Source organism: Toxoplasma gondii, chromosome IV, assembly GCF_000006565.2.
Source record: "Toxoplasma gondii ME49 chromosome IV, whole genome shotgun sequence".
NCBI classification, from domain to species: Eukaryota; Apicomplexa; class Conoidasida; order Eucoccidiorida; family Sarcocystidae; genus Toxoplasma; species Toxoplasma gondii.
The window spans coordinates 118,582-137,803 of record NC_031471.1 but is presented as its reverse complement, the minus strand read 5'-3'; the positions used below and the strand labels follow the sequence as shown (position 1 = coordinate 137,803).

The 19,222-nt window shown below is 49.5% G+C and overlaps 4 protein-coding genes across 4 annotated transcripts; 3 read left to right on the top strand and 1 right to left on the bottom strand.

The window, feature by feature from the left end:
• Positions 1 to 81: 81 nt before the first annotated feature.
• Positions 82 to 4,145, top strand: TGME49_320690 (gamma-soluble NSF attachment protein, putative). The gene is made up of 3 exons (XM_018783006.1): positions 82 to 1,107; positions 1,660 to 2,106; positions 2,875 to 4,145. Exons 1-3 carry the CDS (start codon positions 808 to 810, stop codon positions 3,349 to 3,351), a joined length of 1,224 nt encoding a protein of 407 aa, XP_018638079.1. The 5' UTR covers positions 82 to 807; the 3' UTR covers positions 3,352 to 4,145.
• Positions 4,146 to 4,610: 465 nt separating this feature from the next.
• Positions 4,611 to 6,864, top strand: AP2IV1 (AP2 domain transcription factor AP2IV-1). The gene has a single exon (XM_018783007.1). It carries the CDS (start codon positions 4,957 to 4,959, stop codon positions 6,232 to 6,234), a length of 1,278 nt encoding a protein of 425 aa, XP_018638080.1. The 5' UTR covers positions 4,611 to 4,956; the 3' UTR covers positions 6,235 to 6,864.
• Positions 6,865 to 8,462: 1,598 nt separating this feature from the next.
• On the bottom strand, positions 8,463 to 9,744 carry TGME49_320710 (hypothetical protein; the record flags this gene model as incomplete). Its single annotated transcript, XM_002369886.2, has 3 exons — positions 9,650 to 9,744; positions 8,902 to 9,408; positions 8,463 to 8,647 (listed from the first exon to the last, which is right to left on the bottom strand). The coding sequence occupies exons 1-3, from the start codon at positions 9,738 to 9,740 to the stop codon at positions 8,463 to 8,465; spliced, it is 783 nt and encodes a 260-aa protein (XP_002369927.2). The 5' UTR covers positions 9,741 to 9,744.
• Positions 9,745 to 11,713: 1,969 nt separating this feature from the next.
• TGME49_320715 (hypothetical protein) lies at positions 11,714 to 18,240 on the top strand. Its single transcript, XM_018783008.1, has 4 exons — positions 11,714 to 12,782; positions 13,490 to 13,578; positions 14,412 to 15,461; positions 15,897 to 18,240. The coding sequence occupies exons 2-4, from the start codon at positions 13,504 to 13,506 to the stop codon at positions 16,596 to 16,598; spliced, it is 1,827 nt and encodes a 608-aa protein (XP_018638081.1). The 5' UTR covers positions 11,714 to 12,782; positions 13,490 to 13,503; the 3' UTR covers positions 16,599 to 18,240.
• The last annotated feature ends 982 nt before the right edge of the window (positions 18,241 to 19,222 follow it).

Below are 19,222 nucleotides of genomic sequence, written 5' to 3'. Positions count from 1 at the left end.
AGCTCTCAGGCAACGACCGTGTCTCCCGCGGCATGCATTTTTGTGAACAAGACAGCGGGACCCCGGTCGATGGCATTAAAAGATGCATCAGAATGCACGTAATATTGACCACAGAAATGTGCCGCTCTCTCCAGCGGCTTCAATCCACACTGGTGATTAGTGAGTCTGTTTCGACGGCTGACTTCGTACTTTTCCGTGTCACTCAGAGCCCGGCACCCGGCGCTGCGATTTGTGCCTAGCATGCGTGATTACACACGATTCCGATTTCCAGGCCGTTAATCTCCCGTTCGCCTGGCCACTGAAACAAAATTTCCATTTGTGAATCTACGGATGATGCAGAGCCCATGTGCGTCTATGGTTGTTGTGCGAAGTTTGCGGGAGCGGTAACTGCACCTCACTACAACAGCTCTTTGTGGCTTGTTTTCTTCCCCCGATTATCCTCACCAGCTTCTATAGCAGCGACAGGGGTGTTCTCTTGCCTAGTCTGCTTTCATGTATGCTGGACGAGTGCACAGATGTCCGTTCTGTCCACCCCTTGCTGGCCTCTACTTTTAATGTGTTGACGGCGCTCGCTCTTCGGCTAGCAACTCGTTTCGGAGTTCCTCCGGCAGCGTCGAAATCGTTTTTCTGAATTGTTCACTTGAGTCGCACATTAAACGAGCCGAGGCGATAGCTGCAGTGAAGAATCTGCGGGAGTGCCGAGCAGGGTAGTGACGTGTGGAGTGCAGTGGGGAGCTCCGTCGTCGAAGCGCTCTTTGCGCCAAGAGCGTTCAATACCACAGACTTTCGTAGGGTCTTGTTCTCGAGATGTCGGGGTTGTTCGGCCGGGGAGGTTTCAGCGACCACGGCTTGCCTGGTTCGCGCAAATTCGAAGACGGCGTCGAGCATCGTCAACGGGCCGAAAAGGCACTCAAGACCTCCGTATTTTTGTTCAAATTCTCTCCAGACTACGATATCGCGGCACTCGAGTACAAGGCCGCTGCCGAGTGTTTCCAAGAAGATGGTAGCGAGCAAGCTTTTCCTCAGGCGCTACACTGCTGGCAAAAGGTCGCTGACATTCGCGATAAGCAACAAGATGCGTTCGGTGCCGCGCGCGCCCTAGAGCAGGTAGTCTTCTGCACCTCTTTAGAGACGAGGTTGGTGCGCTTCCTTCACTGTTAGATCGTACAGAAACCCACTCCGTCATTGGGGCGAATCCTTGCAAAACTCCGCTGGATAAAACTCCCGCGTTACTGTTCGACAAGTCTTCAGGCAACAGTGTGGGAATGTGCGGCGCGGTGGTGACGAGTTTACATCTTTCGGTCCTGCGACGTTTGGGAACTCGGCTTGAACGGAAACAGCCGACTGCTGTACAGCAATCCTAACCGGAGTACCTGTATTGCGAGTCCTATTCAGAATATTTCTAGGCACTATAATTGGTCTGTTTCTTCGACTTGAGTCACGCTTTTCTGGTCCGCGGATCACTTCCCAATGAAAGCCCCGCACATGCACCTGGGGCAGGTGACGAGTCAGGCTTTGTTGAACACAGTTTTATGTTTCCCGGCATTGGTGAACCGTTTTCGTTGTGCGGCAGATCTCGAGTATTTCGGGCGTTTCTCCTGGTCCGCCTTTTTTCACGTACCACTCGTTGGAGTGTCTGTTCCCTTGCCTGGGTTACAGATGGCCTGTCTGCATTCATCGAGTCAACCGGGGCACCCAAAAGCGGATTTCTCCGAGTTCTTTCGCCTGCAGAGTGAGGCGGCTCATCGGTACCGCCTAGCCGGCAAGAGTGACGCAGCTGTGCGTGTCCTGCGGAAGGCTGCCAAAGTCAAAGAGGAAAAGCTGAGTGACTGTCGTGGCGCCGCGGATATTCTTAGCGAATGTGTGTCTATCCACGAGGAAGATGAAAAATGGCACTACGCATCAGAGATTTACCGGGACCTCATTAGCGTCCTTGCACGAGAACGCATGCATGAGGAACTTCTCAAGGCGCTTGATCGGCACATAAAAGTCCTCCAGAGGCTCGGCCAGCAAAACGGAATCCACAACGCCACCATGAGCAAAGTCATCGTCTGCCTCGCCATGGATGATGCGGTCGAAGCCGACAACGCCCTCTCCGACGACGTGGTAGGGACAGATGCCTCACTGTGCCGGAACGTTGCCGTCTCCTGATATAGCCGTCGCTTTGTTCACGTACCACTTTTTTCGCGACGGTAATCCACTCTGGAACTCCGTCCAAGGAAATGAAGAGAGCTCTTATCCGTAGTGCCAGTGGAGTCGCTCAAGGGAGATTTGATCCGGTTTCGAGTGTGTGTAAAGGTGCTGAGGGTCTAGCCGTCGGGTCGTCTCGATTTGTGTATTCCAAGGTAAATCGGTTTCAAAAAATAAAACGGGCAGAGAAAACTAAACGAGGCGACGGCGTTTGACGCACATAGGTTTCGTCGCGTAAACCGGTTGGGAATGGTTCCGGCGCCTGGTAGTATGGTGTCTATTTCGGAAGACAAGCCGTGTCAACACTTCCAGGCTCTCCAGAGTTATGTTTCACCATTTGCCTTTGTCTGGGGGAGTCCAGGCAATAGTCTTTCTCTCATCAGGATGCTGAGTTTTATGTTTAAGACATTTTTTGGGTCCAAACCTAAACTGCAATTTGGTAATGTAAAGTTGGACTGGCCATTGATCGCGAATGAGCATGAGGGTATACTCTTTCCGATCTGGCGGTGTCTTTCACACAACATTAAACCACCTGTAAGCCGTCACATGTCCGGTCCTCCGAGCTGCAGGGAAAACGCATGCAAGCGGCATTGTTTTGTGCGAGTTGAAAGCGTTCAAAGCTTCCCAAGTATCATAGGCAAAACGTCGCCTTTCCCGGTCTTTCTGCTGCGGCTTGTGAGACAGGCATTCGCGAGCAACTTTTTGGGGACTCGAGAGTTTCAGCTGGCTGGCGAGACACTGGATGCTTATAAAGCTGGCGACCCCGAAGCGTTGCAGGCTGCGCTCGAAAACCAAATGTGGAATTTCCTTCCGACTGAAATCGTTAAAATGGCCCGCGATCTGAAATCTGTTTGCCGTGGAGCCCAGTTCCAAGGCAGAGCCTCTTCGAGTTGTGGGAGCGTTTCGGGTCCGGTTTCTCAAGTGCGTGCGTCGTCCAGTGTGGTTCCTGTCTCCTCTAGACTGGACCTGACACGCGACGTGCGTCCCGTCTTGGGATGCTTCTCGTCCTCGGGGGTAAAATTGTCCGACTGTCCAAACGTAGAAGGTGGGCGTCAGAGCGTCTTGAAGCCACCAGCAGTCCAGACAAGCACCGATAGTACCTCTCAGGTGCGGCCGAATGCGGAGGCCGCAGACGTTTCTATAAATGAGCTTCTTTGCTGAAAAAGGAAACTTCAAGAACACACGTTACTCGAAGAAGAGTTTTGATGGCGGAAACTACGATTCCTGAATGTCGTGCTGTTCAAACCACGGCCTAGCTCGTCAAGTTTGCGATGAGAGTGCCAAACGCGTCGACGGGAGATGAAAAAACCGTTTCTCTCTGTCTCCCCCATGCTCCGAGACGAAATTAGGTAGCTGAATATAATTTGGGAGGTTAAAACTGCGTTGTTTTGCCATTCAAGTTCATTTTGTTTTAAGTAGAATCGCCTTGTCTTCTTAAGTGTTCCGAAATGATGCACTGCCAAGGGATCGCACGAAAGGCGTATGCACGAACACAAAGAGAATGATCGATCTGGACCTATAAATACAGGAGTAGAATGTTTGCGCATACGAGGAGCACACTAAAAACAATTTCAAATGGAGAGACGAAGAGAAGGAAAAAAAAGTTTTCGAACGGGGAGCAAGCCCGTAGTGGAGTGTTGTCGCGTTGAGACAGGAGCACGTAAATACGTAGTTGTTCGTGCGGTGTACGTTGCTTACGAAAAGTCCTTTTTCTCTTATACGAACCGTAATGTCTTTCCTATCCACTCAATAAAACGCGTTAGACGAGAAACGAATTTGAGGAATGGGTCCTCATCACCGCAAGAGAAGTTGAAACTCAGAGTCAGTAGTTAATCAGCGTATGCGATGTGTTTCCAGGTTCTTCGTGCAGCATCACGTGTATTGACCGTATACAGACGCTTTAGTGAGGTTGGAATGGTGTTTCTCTTTAAGGAACTTGAAATAACTGGGAAATACGTCATGCGCAGAGATTGCCTATCTTGCGTGAAGAACGGCGCCCTCGAGAAAGACGCTGGTACCTACCGTTGCAGGTCGAGAGCCAGTCAGATGCCTTTCTGCTACTTCCTGAAGTTATTCATGTAATAGGGCCAACTTCTCGATATACTTTGTAGAGTGTGTGTGCGAACTCTAGTGCGGCCATTAGAGTACAACAGACAACTTTAGTCCACCAAGAAGAGTAAAACAACCAGGGAGAACTCAGTTCGGATCTTTCAGAATTTGTGGCATAGTTCACCTTAGTTGACCCGGAGGAGAACTCATTTAAATGGAATTCCATTTTGCCAAGAGGCGCAGTTATTGGTTGCTGGCTGTTTGAATCTGGATACGTGCGAGTGGATGCTAGACTTGTTGGTCTGTTTGCGTTGCTGCATGTCCGCCTGTGTGCATGCATTGTCCACGTTACGCGGATTAATCGTTTATTCATGTTTATTCATGCGCAAACGGACATCCAGATTCTCTCATTCCACACACTACGCTCAACACGTGCGAGAAGTTGCTCTTTCCTAACGGGAAAGTGGAGTCCAACTGAGGTGGTCCCGTACAATTTTAGCGGCACGTGGTCTTTGACACGACGGACCTCCGCCACGGAACAGATGCCGCGGTAGAGGCATGCGGTCCGTGTCGGCGTGGCATTTCCTCTCGTCCGTTTGTGTTGTCTGTCCAAACTGTGTGACGTCGCTGTAAAGTTTCTTCACTTCGTAGGAATCTGAATTCCTTGGACTGTTTGTGTACGTTACGGTTCCCCTTTTGCTGTGCCTTCGGGATCGCATGGCCTATCAGAGGCGGAGAGCGGCAGCATGTACAATAGAAGTGTCTCGTGATCTTTTCTCTCCTGAAAGAAACTTGCATGACAATTTTTCGTCTCTGGCGATAACAATGGCATTCCGCACTGTTTCCAAAGTTCTCCCGACCCTAAGTCACTGTTTCCCAGGTCCCCTGTCGGTTGCTGCGTCGTCGTCTTTGCCGGGTCATTCTAAAGGGGAGGAGTCTGTCCCATGTCGCGTTCACCGTTCGTTTCGACTTTCTCCCGTAGCAGATCACGAGGCTGAGGCGCTGAGTGGCAGCGGTAACGACACCTCAGGTTGTTCTCAGAGAGATCGTTTCTGCGCAGGAAACGGGTCAGACTGCAAGGCTCGACGCACATCTGACGGAAACGGCTCCCCTCCTACCAATGCACGCATGTCCGAAAAGCTTTCTCTGTTCAAGAACCATGCGTATTCCTGTCTCGAGCAGCGTGCGTGCCCCGCGTCCAACCGAAATCTGGGCGACACTGCTGCCTGCCCTCTCTCTGCCTTTTGTCGCTCGCTGGTTCGCCGAACACCCTCCCGGTTATGGCTTCCGCCCCAATGTTCTCTGCTGTCAGGCTGCTCCGCTAGGTCTTGCCCTCCTAAGATCTCAGTCCGAGCGACTAACGGTGCCTCTGAACAGGCCTCCTGGCAAGACTTTCACCCCGCGTTGGGCCGGGCTGTCGTGCCGCTGTCCTTGTCTGGCAGGGGCACCGCAGGCACTCACCTAGTCAGAAAGTTCGGAACTCAGCGCGTGGTTCAGAAGCGTCGTCACCAAATGCGAATTCTTCACCCTGCTCAAACGGCGTACGTGCCGGTTGAGCAGCGCCCACCGCCCATTCCCCACTCTCTTACCGCGTCGAGCACTGTGAAAAGACTCTTGAACAATAACACCGTAGCAGCCAAGGAGGCCGCGAAGCGCATCAACTGGGGCGCCTACATTTCCCACCAGAGAGGTGTGCGGTGGCACCCCCAGGGTGCGTGGCGCGTGCAGTTCTCTAGACGGAACCACGAACGAAATTTTTTCGTTCGCTGCGAGTGTTACTTCAGGGTCGGCACCTATGGCTTCCAGATGGCGAAAGACCTGGCCATACGGTATCGGCAGCGTCTCGAGAAAGAATGGGAAGAGCTTCAGGAGCAGTGGACGAAACTTGATATTCTGGAGGCTGAACAGCGGGCGAAGTACAAGGAGAAGAGGGAGGAGCATCTCCTCCTAGGCGCCGGCGAGGAACCGGAGCTCCACTCTCGGAGAAGCAAATAGGCAGGCTGGGGAAACGCGTGGGTGAGGTTCGGAGGGTGCTTTAAAACTGGCTACGGGTGCACGTTTTTTCACTGGACTGCGACTGTGGTAAATAAGCTGTTGTGGGGTTCTTTGCTCTTGACACGACTCTGAATTCCCACTTCGAAGCGGGTCGAACGCCCGTTCGTGACAGCTCGTGTCATTGTCACCCGGTATATGGTAGCGGGATTGTGCTGTTGACCTCGAATGGATCCTTTCTGGACGCGCTAGCATTAAGGAGTGCCTTCTGTTCGTTGACGAGGTGCGTGTCTCCCCGGGTCACCGTGCAGTTACCGAATGAGCACTCTCCTGAATTGTGTCCGTGGCACCGTTCATCTTTGTTGCCTTCAAGTATGTGAAAAGGCCCGTAAGCGGTGATGACACGGGCTGCCCATAATGATGCATGTTACACGGATGGCACAAGCTGCGGTTAACCTAGTAGATCGTAAGCGCGTTTGTTCTACCTTTTCGGTGACATGACGGGAGAGTGTCGGCATGAAAAAATCCATTTTGGTTTCAAGTGAGTATAGGCTGCACCAAACTGAAGTTTCCACTTGTTGTTCAGGAAGACAAATGAGGTTTACGCAGGACATACGTGTGCACTTTACATGGAGATGGACACGATTCATGGTACTTCCCAAAACCCACAGTTGCGATATTGGATACAACTGAACTGTGTGTCTGATACACAAGGTACACGGCGTACGCATGCGGACATGTATGAACAGATGTAAATATATATATATATATATATATATATATATATATGCATATATAATGTTGAATAAGTGTACGCCGTCACGCGTGCGTGTGACCGTGACCGGCCCACCCTCACAGCATGAAAATGAGCGAGTCTCGAGGGAAGATAATAGAACTCCACATTAAACTGACACTGAAGCGAAACCAGTCAAGGGTGGAAAATCTGCTGGCAGTCAACACTTGCTGGACTGTATGTCTCGTCAAGGTAAGTGTTGACATATGGGTCCTCCAGAGGATACTTCCGAAAAAGAAATACTATTGGCTTGTCATTTCTACCAATATTGCCTATGATCTTGCACCCTCCCTCCACATCGACGCAAAACTCGCCGGATGCCAACACAGCCCGGGCTGTGTCAGAGGGCAACAGAAAGCCGTGTACGTCTCGGCTGTATACTGCTCCCAGCAGATACGATAATGTGGAATACACACGTATTCTTGCCTGCATAGATGCACAGGAAAACGCACGTGCGTGTACATTAATCACCCGAGAAGAAGTCCACAACAAACAGAAGGCATGTATACGCTAGTACACGGGTGCGCACAGCTTATGTACCCATGATTCCAGCTTGCCCGTGATGATGCATCGTAAAATATAAAAACACTTTATTTCTACACCTCGTCAGTACGAGTGTCAGCGCAAAGAAGCCAAGACAATAAAACGAGACCGCTCGACAGCAGCGGAGCACGAATCCGCGAGCTGCAGACGACTGTCTCCTGCCCTGTTTCTCTTCGAGTAAGGAAATTGATGTAGGGGGCGTAACCATACGAAAAAGGAGTTACGCGATGTATTGCTCGCGTAAGTCTCCTTCTAGACCTTACTTTGGGAAGGTTATCAGCGACGGGCTTCCCGTATGGCAAATAGGCGACGGTGCCGATGCTGATGCCAGGTTTGTTCCAGGATGCCACACCTCCTTCGCGTGGGCCTCTTATATAGCCACTAATGAGACTCATCATGCCATACATCATGACAGGGCAACTTACGTTGAAGTACTTGCTAATATAATGGCTGGGGGTCGCCAGACCCACGTACATGGTGCCGCGGTCCGAGTACAAACTACATGAGCACAAAACGGTCCATACAGAAGTTGTCAAGGTCGTAAATACATATTAGGAAGAAGACTGTAATCATAGGGCAAACACTTGCACAACCTGGACAAGTTTTTCGAAGAGATTCACTGAACCACGCCCACATCGGGGAACCTCACTGTCAACAACCGCCTCTGTGCAACTTCGTTCAGCCTCGGATAGGAGCAAAGGACGTCAGGACGTAAACACTTCTAGCAAGGTTGGCAATGCCGCTGCATCTGGCACAGGCGTCTACAGAAGTGGTCGTTGAATGTCATCACATTCATAGGGCAAGTCATTACTGTAGAGCATACTGAATACTAATAAACAGTAAGGCACAAGTTTGCCATACCCGTTTTGAGCGATACAGTAACAAGGGCTTGGACTTACGCATCAGCCGCAATTCTGAAGTCGCAGGATGGGTTCCTAAACGACCAATTGGCTTTCAGATTTGAGACTTTGTACGCTGCTGCAAGCGTCGGTGAAATTATTTTCTCAACCAGATCACTGAGGATGCCATGAGCTTCTACTCCGCGTCCTGAGAAGGCCAGGGACATGATCGGGTCTTCATCTGAATGAACTCATGAAGGAGCGGTACACATGCCATCCCATGAAATCTTCTAGAGTTCTATCATGTGCAGTGACAGCAATCTGCAAGTTCAACGATAAAGATTCTGACCTTCCTTCACTACTGTGTCAGTAGAAAGGATATCATTTTGCTGATTTAACGGGATCTACCGCAAAGAAGCCGAGTTAGTGCACTTCTTCAAACGACTCGTTACGGGAGGTTGATCTGCGCAGTCTTTTCTAACCCTTTATCCTCACCGGGCAAGAATCTGACGTCGCCTATACGTAATTGACCGCGTGGTGCAGCACGGCTCATGTAGATGAAGGGTGGCACGCTAAAATCTGAAAGATACAGTAACTCTTCTTGATCCAAAACACTCTCCTTGAAAGATCCAACAGCTTCATCAAGCGACGGGAAGTCCCTTGGCCCAGGGCACAGATGGGAGGGCGGTAGACTGTCTCTATGGCTTATGCCTCTATCCTTAGCCTCGTAATCTTCCCACATGCTTTCCCAGCGCTCGAGACGTTCTTTTTCCGTCCCTTTATAGATAGACAGGTAAATGGCCATATTTACAGCGTCCATGATCTGCACGTCTCCCTCGTTTGGAACTTGCTTGAATATCAGCTCAGTTGGGCCAAGCGCTTCCTCAAATGAGTTCTCGTCTGCCATGATTTGTCCGTTACTGCCGTTAGATGATTCATGCTGGTCTGTCGGCAGTGGCGTCTCTGCCATATCTCCTGTCAGTTCTGAGGGAAGGTACATCCCTGAAGGAGGACAGAAGCATTCCCAAGCCCGCATTTTTCATTACCAACGCATAAATGAAGCATGATTCAAGTGCAGGAGCGCGGAATCAGTAGTAGCTTCTCAGTATGTAAGTAGTAATTCTACGATGCCACTATTTTAGAGGGTCACCCAGACAAGAGCGAACAGTTATCCTTACAACGGTCCCAACTTGTCTGAGACTGGTAGATCTTTTGCTTGGAACGGTATGGCTGGAGCACTCACCAACTGCCGAATTGCCGACGATGAACTGAAGCCCGTACAAAAACGCGCACAGCCCCGGAGGAAAACGAGGGACGACAGTCAACGAGTACATCCTGACGGAAGACGCAGATCACTTGAGCTTTGTCATGCAAATTGTGATTCATGTAAAGCGGCGGTCACCAGCTTTTAGCGGCATCGCATGGCTGATATGGAGCAGGAGAAGGAGCCTTTTTGCTGAGTTCGAACTAGCTGTGGCCGTGTGTACGCTTCCAGAGCGGGCCTCGCCGTCATCGTGCACGTGCGGAAACATCGGCAGCGAACACGGGTAGGCAGCAGCGTGATACCGACCTGCTGGAACCAGCAAACAAAACACGAGAAGTGCTCTACTATCACTCCCAATCCGATGAAGGACAATTTCCTTGTCTAGTAAAAACTTGACACCAGGTGCGTATCAAGTGGGAGCTACTGTCATACTCGTATACTTGCGTCAGCATGCGATTTCCTCTGTCACGGACCCCGGCAGTTTAAGAACAGAAGAGAAGTAATCAGCACGTCAAAAAGCGCAGGAGTTCGGTAAATATCACTCATTCATCCGGGCGCTGGGGACACGTTGCGCAGCACTTGAAACTTTCCTTTCGAGAGCAACTGGACTCAAAAATCAAATACTTGAATAATTTCGGCGTTATCTGCCTCAGCAGCACTCGGGACACAATGGGCGTAAAGGCACGCCGCCACATCTCATCCGAACATCATCACTCCTGCTCCAACTCCCTTTAACAGTCCGTGCGCCCAGTGACTGCGACACTCAGGTATTCTTTCGGAATAAACCGTAAGCCAGCGAACGAAATAAGCGGGTCTAGTCTCTTCAAGTCTGCTTCGTCATTATCATACATGTTTGTGTTCACTGCGGTCAAATTCAACGCTCACGCTACACCGAATAAAGGTTTCGCACGTGCCAGCTTACAATGAAGTCTTGGAGCTCGATGTGGATTTGATTCAGAGTCGTCCACTGCACTGTGCACTGAGGACTCACCTCTTCTCTTGCCTCTGTAAGAAAGATATCTGTCGTAGGCCGGTGCGCTGTTCTGTGAGAACCACTGTCCAGCTTTGTACCGTCAGAGTAGATACGTCGCCGCGTGCGCATTTTTTCTATGTCCGCCTACGCCCACTCCACCCGTTCGCTTGGTACCCTTATTGTTGGTTTATCTGTGTTCTTGCCGGTTGTGTCTGATCGGCGCTGAGAGATCGTTCGTGACCCATGACTACTGCCCAGAACTCTCCGTCGGGTTGTTCACGTGTTGCCCTCAGGTACAATGTATGACATTTGTGCCTAAAGTAGTCCTTCCTGGCCTGTGTTCTTGTGAACTGTAAATTACCCAGGAGCGTGAAGCTGGAATCCAAGCTATGTAACTATCCTGTCAGTGTCTCGCTTAGCTGTCTATCTACATCATCTAGCCGCTAATCTCCTGTGCCATGTACCATCATTGGGACCAGTGGGATGGTGTGGCGCTTGTATTCATGTATAGCATTTGTGAATGTTCGTCACTGTCAGTAAGCTGGAACATAACGATATACCAGGGATGTTGTCGGTTCAACGGATCAGTTTCGTCTCTATAATGCGTAGCGCTCGTCTGGTCCCAGGTGCATTGTGCAATTCATTTCGATAATGCTACGCTGAATCCAAATCGTTCTTCAAAGCTAGTTATAACGAAAACTCTTTTACGTGTGCTAAAAGCGACTGTGAAAAGTCAACCTACACAGAGAGATCACAAAAATAGTTTTGTTCATCGGCTCAACACACGTTGCCCTCATTGAGCCTGCCAGTTTTGATCAGCCCCAGCAGCATGTTGTACACTGTGCAATTTCAAATCCACAAGTATTCATGCGCCACCTCGTAATATTATCTAGAAGACTATTCACGTGGACGATGAACGGTTGCTACACTCCAGTGCAGCAGCGTGGACTTCACCATGCAGTCATGATGAGCTGGCGGAATTCTGCCGTCGAGAGGCTCAGACCGGTCACAAACCAAGATTCTCGTCGACAAAAACACTGGTTTATTTATTCGCATGGATCATAATGAAGATTCAGACAGTTATCAAAACTAAGTGCATCATGAACATCGCGTGGTGATGAATTGGCAGAATTCTGTGCGCTGGCTTTTGTGAGTAGGGTTCTGCTGTTGTCTCATGTCAGTGACAGAGATGGTTAAGGCGATTCAAGCGCCCCTCAATACCAGGTCGTAGACTGAGTCAGGACACCCGACCTCGAATGTGAGGCCACCCTAGATGGCAAGCCTCTACGTTATTGTAGCAAAGCGGTGATGTAACTGCGAACTCTTCTTTTCTTCTCCAAGTAGACGGAATTTGTTTGAAAGACGTTTCCATGTAAGCTGTATTTTTGGTCTGCTTTGTGGCTCTCAGACAGACACAAGAGAAGGGGTCACCTTTGAAAAACAACGGAATCCGGGGAAAGTCTGGAGAATAGAGCCGCGAACGTAAGGTTGCTTTTCCACCATGTTTGTCAGCTTCCACTTCACTGTAAGTCCCACACTTCTTTTCTCCTCGATTGTGTTGAGTTAGAGAATATGTCATTTCAATCGAGTGGGGTAAATGCGTGGCGTCCCCCGGTCGCTTGCTGGTCCGTGTGTTCTCTGCCTTGGTTTCTAGGCAGAGAGGTTAGATATCTACAGAACTAGTTTGAAGAGGAAGGACAGTGCAGTCGGTGGTGTGCTCTTTTCTTCCATGCCATCGCGTTGTGATAATTCCCTAGTTCTTTTCCCCCGACTTTTCTGCTCGCTGGCGCGTCACTTAACAAGCCATGTTGTGATTTCTTGCATTTCTATCTTTAGAATACACATGCTCGTTTTTGAGGAAGTGAAAGACACTACAAACAATAGCCACTTGCTGTCAACAGTTTTCCACCGCACGCACGCATCGACTTCATTATTTTTTATTGTTGGGAAGTTGCAACCCCTCCCGGCGACACTGCTACATCATTCATAGCGATTGTTCACCTGCTACTAAGATCGGGACACCATAAAAGAGCTCCGATCCGCAGCGGATTTGTTCCTTCACCATTTTCCAGTTTGGAATCCAGTTTTTATGAGCGAAGCCGCCTACTACCTGCACTGGTCGTCGTCTGCCCCGGCGAGGTGAGCTTGGTCGAAAAAACGGGTTCAACGATGAAACATAGCCTCCAGCAACGTTCCCTTCGATACTTCATTCCACGACTGCGCACTTGAGTCTGGGAAATAGTAATATGTAGGAAAAATCCAGCAATCAGGTTGTTTGATTTCTTTTCAAACAGGAATAGATACAAACATGCTCATATTCGTCTATTTACACAGGCGCATATGTGTGCATGCATATTTATGTCTATCACGGCCACTGGTTTGAATCCCAGACAGTCAACAGAAAAACAATTGGAACCACTGTCCGTTCGTGGGAAGCGAAAGGAAGTGGCCCAACTAAAATTTAAACATAGTGTGGCATGACTGCTCCGCATTATCATACCCCTTCCATGTGGCGTTTTCCCCTCAAAACAAGGAGACCATGGGTCACATGGATCGGCACTAGTCAACGAAGTTGGCGTACTGTCTCGCCTCATTGATCACACCACTCCGGCCGCTTATTAGTTTTCCTCCAGGTACACTACGTCCAGGTATACGCATAACAATTTAACAATATGTACGCGTATGCGCGTACACGCTTGTACGGGTACATGGGTAGAGACACGTGATGATTATTACTCCGACGGCTCATGCAAGTGCAGAGACTCGAGCATGCTTCAGTCGAGGTCTAGTTTAATTTTCAGGTTCATATTTTAGCTGCTGTTTCCTTGTTTGTCGTCGCTATCTAGGAAGATTGTCTGCAATGAGCTACATCTGCTGTTTGTCGTCGCACGTGAAACCGGAAAAGGCGACTTTTGGCTCCTGCAAAAGAACACAGGTACAAGGCAGGAAGCAGTTTTAGACGTGGGTCTAAGTCTTTATGTATTTTCTGCATACACGTGGGTGCATGTAAGAAAAAATGTGTACCAATACGTCTGTACAACGTGTCCATTAGAAAGGAATGTACGCCTTAATATGCTATGCTAACGGCTGCATATCCTGAAGGCATGCGAAGTGAATGTTAGTGACTTCTCAACGTAATTTCAGGAATGAATGGCTCTGCTGTTTTTTGTTGCCATGATTTCTCGCATCTTCGTCGAAAACCTCTCACTTGTGGATCGTCATGATACAGCCACAGTTTACGTGTTGGTGAAACTGGCAGGTATTAGTTACTGTGGTTCTGCTGTGATGTTGGCAGTGTGACAGTATACTGGTAGCCGAGAGGCAGTAATGGGTAACGGACGAGTTCAGAATGGTTGTGGATTTACAGTTAATGGACAAAAATGAAGTTTGTCGACTTTGCATACCGACAGCTACTGTCTCGGTCCGCGAACACTATCGCACGCATGTCTCAGCAAGCATTCATTTGATGACACACTCAATAACAACAGCATCTCCTCTCAGGATTTTCAACAATAGTGTTCCATTCAACGCTATCTATCGCTACCAAGTGAGTGATGGACGCATGATGTGTTCTGGTAGGACCCGTGCACTGTTTTTACGAGGCGGCAGATCGGGACCGCTCGTTCAAAGATCCATGTCGCTATTGGCTCTCGAGCTCGGAACAAGTGCACGTGAGCTTTCAGTTGCGTCTACCAAAGTGTATATATGTGCACCCTCTTCACGTGTAACTGGCTCTCTTTGTATGTTGCCGTGGTACATGGCGTGTAGGACAGATCATCTACAACTCGCCTGAACCGTTACAGGATGCCGACTTGCAGTCGTCAGATGAACGTGGCGTCTCACGAATTGCAGACCGTGGCAGATTCTCTTTCCCACCCCGGCGCCTTAACGCGTGCAGCAGGCGGGAACTGTGCCTCCGAGGAGTTAGCCTCGAAGTATGCGGGGAGCCATTCTTCATGGGCCTTGTCTTTACAGGAGAAAGCATCTTCCAGTGAAACCATATCGCCAAAAGAGCCTTTGAAAAACTGCAGGAAAACAAGGCATTTTTCACCCTGGTCCGGACACCATGTCAAGTCTGACGCTACTGGAGGGCGTGTATCTGCGAGCTCTCGGCCGAGCTTTGAAAAGGCGTTCGAAAACAAAGAATGGATACGTCTCTTTCGAAGCCGTCTCGATTGTCTGCTGAGACACAACAGGCAGCACGATCAAAGAAAAAGGCCGTCTTCGGTGTCATCCACCAAATCCACGTCTAGACAAAACAGCGAAGAGACAGAACCAGTTGGTCCGGCAAGCGTTTCCACCAACATCCAGCCATGTAACGATAACGCTTATAATTCTGTTCACATGGATAAGGACGGCTTCGGTCTCGGAGGGGGAGAAAGGACTGAAGACCATGATACCAGTGAAGGCAAAAGGTGTTACCCGGGAATTCCCGTTTTCAGAGGGGGAGAAGGAGAATTACTACAGAAACAAAGGTCATTTTTTAGCACTTCCGGTGTTCCTCTAGCCCCACCACACACGTGCAACCGGGAGAATTTACCAGAGTATGAAAGGGTCACAGTGGAATCCCTGGAAATGCAGCCTGTCGCCTTCAATAAAGACAAGGAGGCCCGACCGCTTCATCTGCAACTGCAAGGGAGGTTGTGCATCCCTCCGTTGTTCAAGGCTGCAGCACTGTTTCGTGTGGATACAAATGTGCAGCTCCATCAGCAGTTTCTTGGTGTTGAAGAAAATGACATCGTCTTCCAGCGGCTCCTCACCAACTACTTCGTTCATAGACTTTCGTCCAAACTTCAGCAGGTCTCCCTTACGCTCAAGGTGAGCTAGCGGCGTGCTCGTGAAATAGCTTTACTCCAAAGTCCCCGCACGTGTGACGGTATTTTCCGAAGCCTCCCGACAAGAAAAGTAGTAGCCCAATTTTGAAATCTGCTACACTGCATTCAGACCCGACATGTGGTAGAGGGAATTTACATTTTTCCGAAGCACAGGAGCTTCGTGACACCCTCACATATGTCAGCTGCCGTGTTTGTCTCTCAACACGTTCCAGCGCTGTCATCGTTTCAGCGCACATCACGAATATATTACTCGTGCGAGCTGCTGTCGCTTGCTTTTTTCGTGTGCAAGGGTACTAATACCTCGCTAATTCTGCACCGAGCCAGGACGCTATCGGATCCTCACGTCATTGGCTTCGCTGTTGATGTCAGCGCCGCTACTCTCCTCTGGTTTCGCTTATGTGTGGCGGTTTCTTTTCAGATGATTCCTCCTCATTTGCCGCTGTTTCTGGGACCAGAGAACAAGCCTGCATTGAGACTCTCTAAGCTTACAGGTGTCCAGATTCTCTTGATTGGAGCTTCAATTGGGGAATCGCAGAGAAATACTCGTTACATTGTCGAGCCTGCGGCGGCTGCCCAGTCCGCTAGACGAAGTGCCGCTGCACAGCTGTTTCCAAAAGAGAACGAGTTTCGTCAGGTCGAGTTGCGGGGACACATTGACGCTGTTCTAGCCGCTTATGCACATCTTGCATATCGATTGCAGCATCCACTCAGAAAGGCAGTCGCATTCTGCGTTTTAGTGGCCCTCAAACAAGGTCGTGAGGGAGCTAGAAGGAAACGTGAGAGCAGTGGCGTTGGCATTAAGACAAAAATACGTCCACTGAATACAGAGGAGACTGGGAATGATTATAAGGTGGATCAAAGTCCGCAGGAAGATAGGGTGAGGAAAACAAGCGTAGGTGGCAGCTCCCATCCATCTCCTGACTGCAGCATGCCTGTGGGTCCAGAATCATCATGTGAAGATAAGCTTATCGACCTCGTTTCCAAGCTTCTCAGTATGCCTCCAGTCGCATGTGAATCTCCAGCGATTGTGAGAGGCGTCGCCGTTGAAAGCGCCCCGACGTCGCCTCTCTGTATTCCCCAAATAGCTCGAGATGAAGCTTGGGTACTGCCTCTTCCTTAAGTGACAAGGAAACGAGGAAAATGCGTGCAAAACACCTGGAGAACCATGAAATCAAAAATAAAATAACAAGAAGGCCATTACCGGTGGTAGCAACATACTGTGGGGTCAAAAATGCTCATTCTTACAGAGGAAAGTGGAAAACTAAAGATTCGAGGTATAACTACGAGAAATCGCGTGAACAAAAACAAGGGACACCTGGGTGTTTCCACAGCCGGATCAGTGCGTGGACAGGCAGAGGGTGCCTGCACGTCCTTGTACTCATCATTCGTCGTCACACAGGCCACCCGAGGGACTGCAGAAAAAACGAATCGTCGCTGTTTTGCCCTTGTGAATTGAATCGCTTTGATTCCGCCAACAACGAACGAAGAAGTACTATCGCAGTAAACCTGGTCACCTTTCTGGGAGCAGAAGGCCATTTTATATGAGGCAAGGAACACTGCTGCGCTGCGCTCAATGGGAGAATCACATAGAGATCGTCACTTAGACATAGCCTGTTCCATTCAGTATGGCGAGCGCTTTGCAGCTAATCTGTCTGACCGCTGAGTTTCAGGTAGTTGCTTGGTGTGTGTAACGGTGAAGAGTGAAGCTTTTCGCCGTCCTGAACCTGTGAGTGCCCTTCCATTCCTAGAACGTATCATAACTTGCTTTTTCTTTTTGCCTTGTCAAGCACAGTCGTCTCTTGTAAAAGGCCAGAGAGTCAAGACAAGGCTGCTAGAGACTGTGACGAATCAAAACGTTGCGAACTGTTTGACGTTGTGATTGGTCAACCGCTTTGTTGGCCTAGTTGCAATCGAACGATGTTACCGCGGGCCTGCGGTGCACTGCTGTCTCTTGGTTTCTGATATTTGCCTGAAAGTATCCGTTTCACCTCACTTTTTGGATATTATGATGAAGGATCACCTACCCTTCTTGGACTGCCGCCTGTCGCTTTGGATATGGTCACCTCTGCCTGTCTCAAATGGCATCCCTTGACGCTGTTTACAGTTAACAAACGCTCACGTAGCTCTGCTGCTTCAAGTAAGGCTGCAACCACAACACTGCCGTGTTTTCATACCTGGCCTCTCGTAGTTTACGGTTTGGAGACGCCGCTCCACGGATAACATCTCCGCTTCAATTGTGTTAGTGCGAAATGTAGGTTCTAGTAGCGTCTCGGGTGTTTGCAGTGAAGGTTCAGCCAGAATTGTCTAAATAATCCCATTTTTTTATCAGGATGGTTGTTGGGCTAACACAGTCAGCCGGTGTATTCCATCCTGTGTGAGTGCGATGTTAAGGAAAAAGTTTCAAGTACAACGGATTGTACAGCGGGACAATGACGTGACAAACGTTCTGAAACCCATTCCCATGTGGATGGCTGGGTCAGGACAGTGATCACGATATTCTCTTATTTGGACAAAATTTCGCATGCGGGCAAATCGTCGCAGTCCGTGACTACGCTACCCTCAGCATGCTCGCCAACGATGACTCAGTGCAGTGTGTTGCCAAGCGAGGGTTTCAAAAACGTACTTTTGGTACATGCGCCTATTGCAGAGTTGTGAATGACGCTGCTGTCTTAGCCGGAAAACAAGCAAGGCATGAGAGCTCCAGTGTATATGTGAGTTCAGGAAACCCTTCCTCATAGCATTCCGAACAGACTATCTTTGTACTTTTCCGGGACCTGGTTGGTCAGCGGCAGTCCCTCTCAAACACGGCAAGGACCTTGGCAACCGCTGCTTCACCTCTTTACTCCATAGTGCCTCCACGGTCCGACGAGGCAGCTCCGGTCATTTTTGTGACACCATGTACCTTCCACTGAACGAGAGCTTCAGATCGGAGTTGTATCCTTTATGTTTTTCGAAAATAGTATTTCCTCTGCATTCGTTCTACTCCCACTCCCTCGGAAAACGCCTCTACCTCTCCAACAATGCTTTTTTGCTCCACCACTCTGTCCACATGCGACCCAGGTAGAAATTATGCAGCCACTGTAAGGCTTCGAGATTAATTTCCGTCGAGGGGGTGTCGGGAATTGTTCGTGTTTTAGGCAGTTCTGATGTGTCGGCGTTTGCTGGTGAGTGAACAATGTGATTTTAGTTTGTATATGCAGCTAGATCTCCTTCCTGTATCTCACACTAAACTACCCTGTCGGTTGTAGATTTCGCTTCGGATATTCGGCGTGCAGCAAACTCTCAGATTGAATGCACGTCGACAACAGTCCCCTCATCAACAATCAATCAGTGTATATCGTCGTTGCTGCACAGTACTTCAGCTAGTAGAGAAGTGATTGAAGGCGCGCATTATAGATTATCGCAACCGGAGCCAGCTCATCTTCTTGATGAGGGATGATATTGTTTGGTTAATGGTGTCACGGCGGGGAAAACAGCTCACACCAAATGCCATATCCGAAACGAAAGCCAGGCGGCCGCCGGAGTGCGGCAAAACATTTAAACGCGGATTTCGCCTTCCAACGGTATAGAACAACTCAAAAAATCTAAAGGCCAAACTACCGACGCCGGTTCAGGGTCCGTTTCTCCGGAGTGTCTGCCCTTCGGCACCAAGCGCAACTTTGAGACCCGGCTGTGGCAGTTGGGGCTCTGATAGCGAGCCTGTGTTTAGGGTATGTAAGAACACATGGCTTGGCGGCAAGCGTC

What these genes read in the sequence shown, in the direction of transcription:
- AP2IV1 (XM_018783007.1), top strand. Translation starts at nt 4,957, where the DNA reads ATGGCCTATCAGAGGCGGAGAGCGGCAGCATGTACAATAGAAGTGTCT.
- TGME49_320715 (XM_018783008.1), top strand. Translation starts at nt 13,504, where the DNA reads ATGAGCTACATCTGCTGTTTGTCGTCGCACGTGAAACCGGAAAAGGCG. An exon ending in GCTCCTGCAAAAGAACACAG is followed by an intron (nt 13,579 to 14,411) that starts GTACAAGGCAGG and finishes CATGGCGTGTAG; the next exon opens with GACAGATCATCTACAACTCG. An exon ending in AGGTCTCCCTTACGCTCAAG is followed by an intron (nt 15,462 to 15,896) that starts GTGAGCTAGCGG and finishes GTTTCTTTTCAG; the next exon opens with ATGATTCCTCCTCATTTGCC.
- TGME49_320690 (XM_018783006.1), top strand. Translation starts at nt 808, where the DNA reads ATGTCGGGGTTGTTCGGCCGGGGAGGTTTCAGCGACCACGGCTTGCCT. An exon ending in CCGCGCGCGCCCTAGAGCAG is followed by an intron (nt 1,108 to 1,659) that starts GTAGTCTTCTGC and finishes CCTGGGTTACAG; the next exon opens with ATGGCCTGTCTGCATTCATC. An exon ending in ACGCCCTCTCCGACGACGTG is followed by an intron (nt 2,107 to 2,874) that starts GTAGGGACAGAT and finishes CTTGTGAGACAG; the next exon opens with GCATTCGCGAGCAACTTTTT.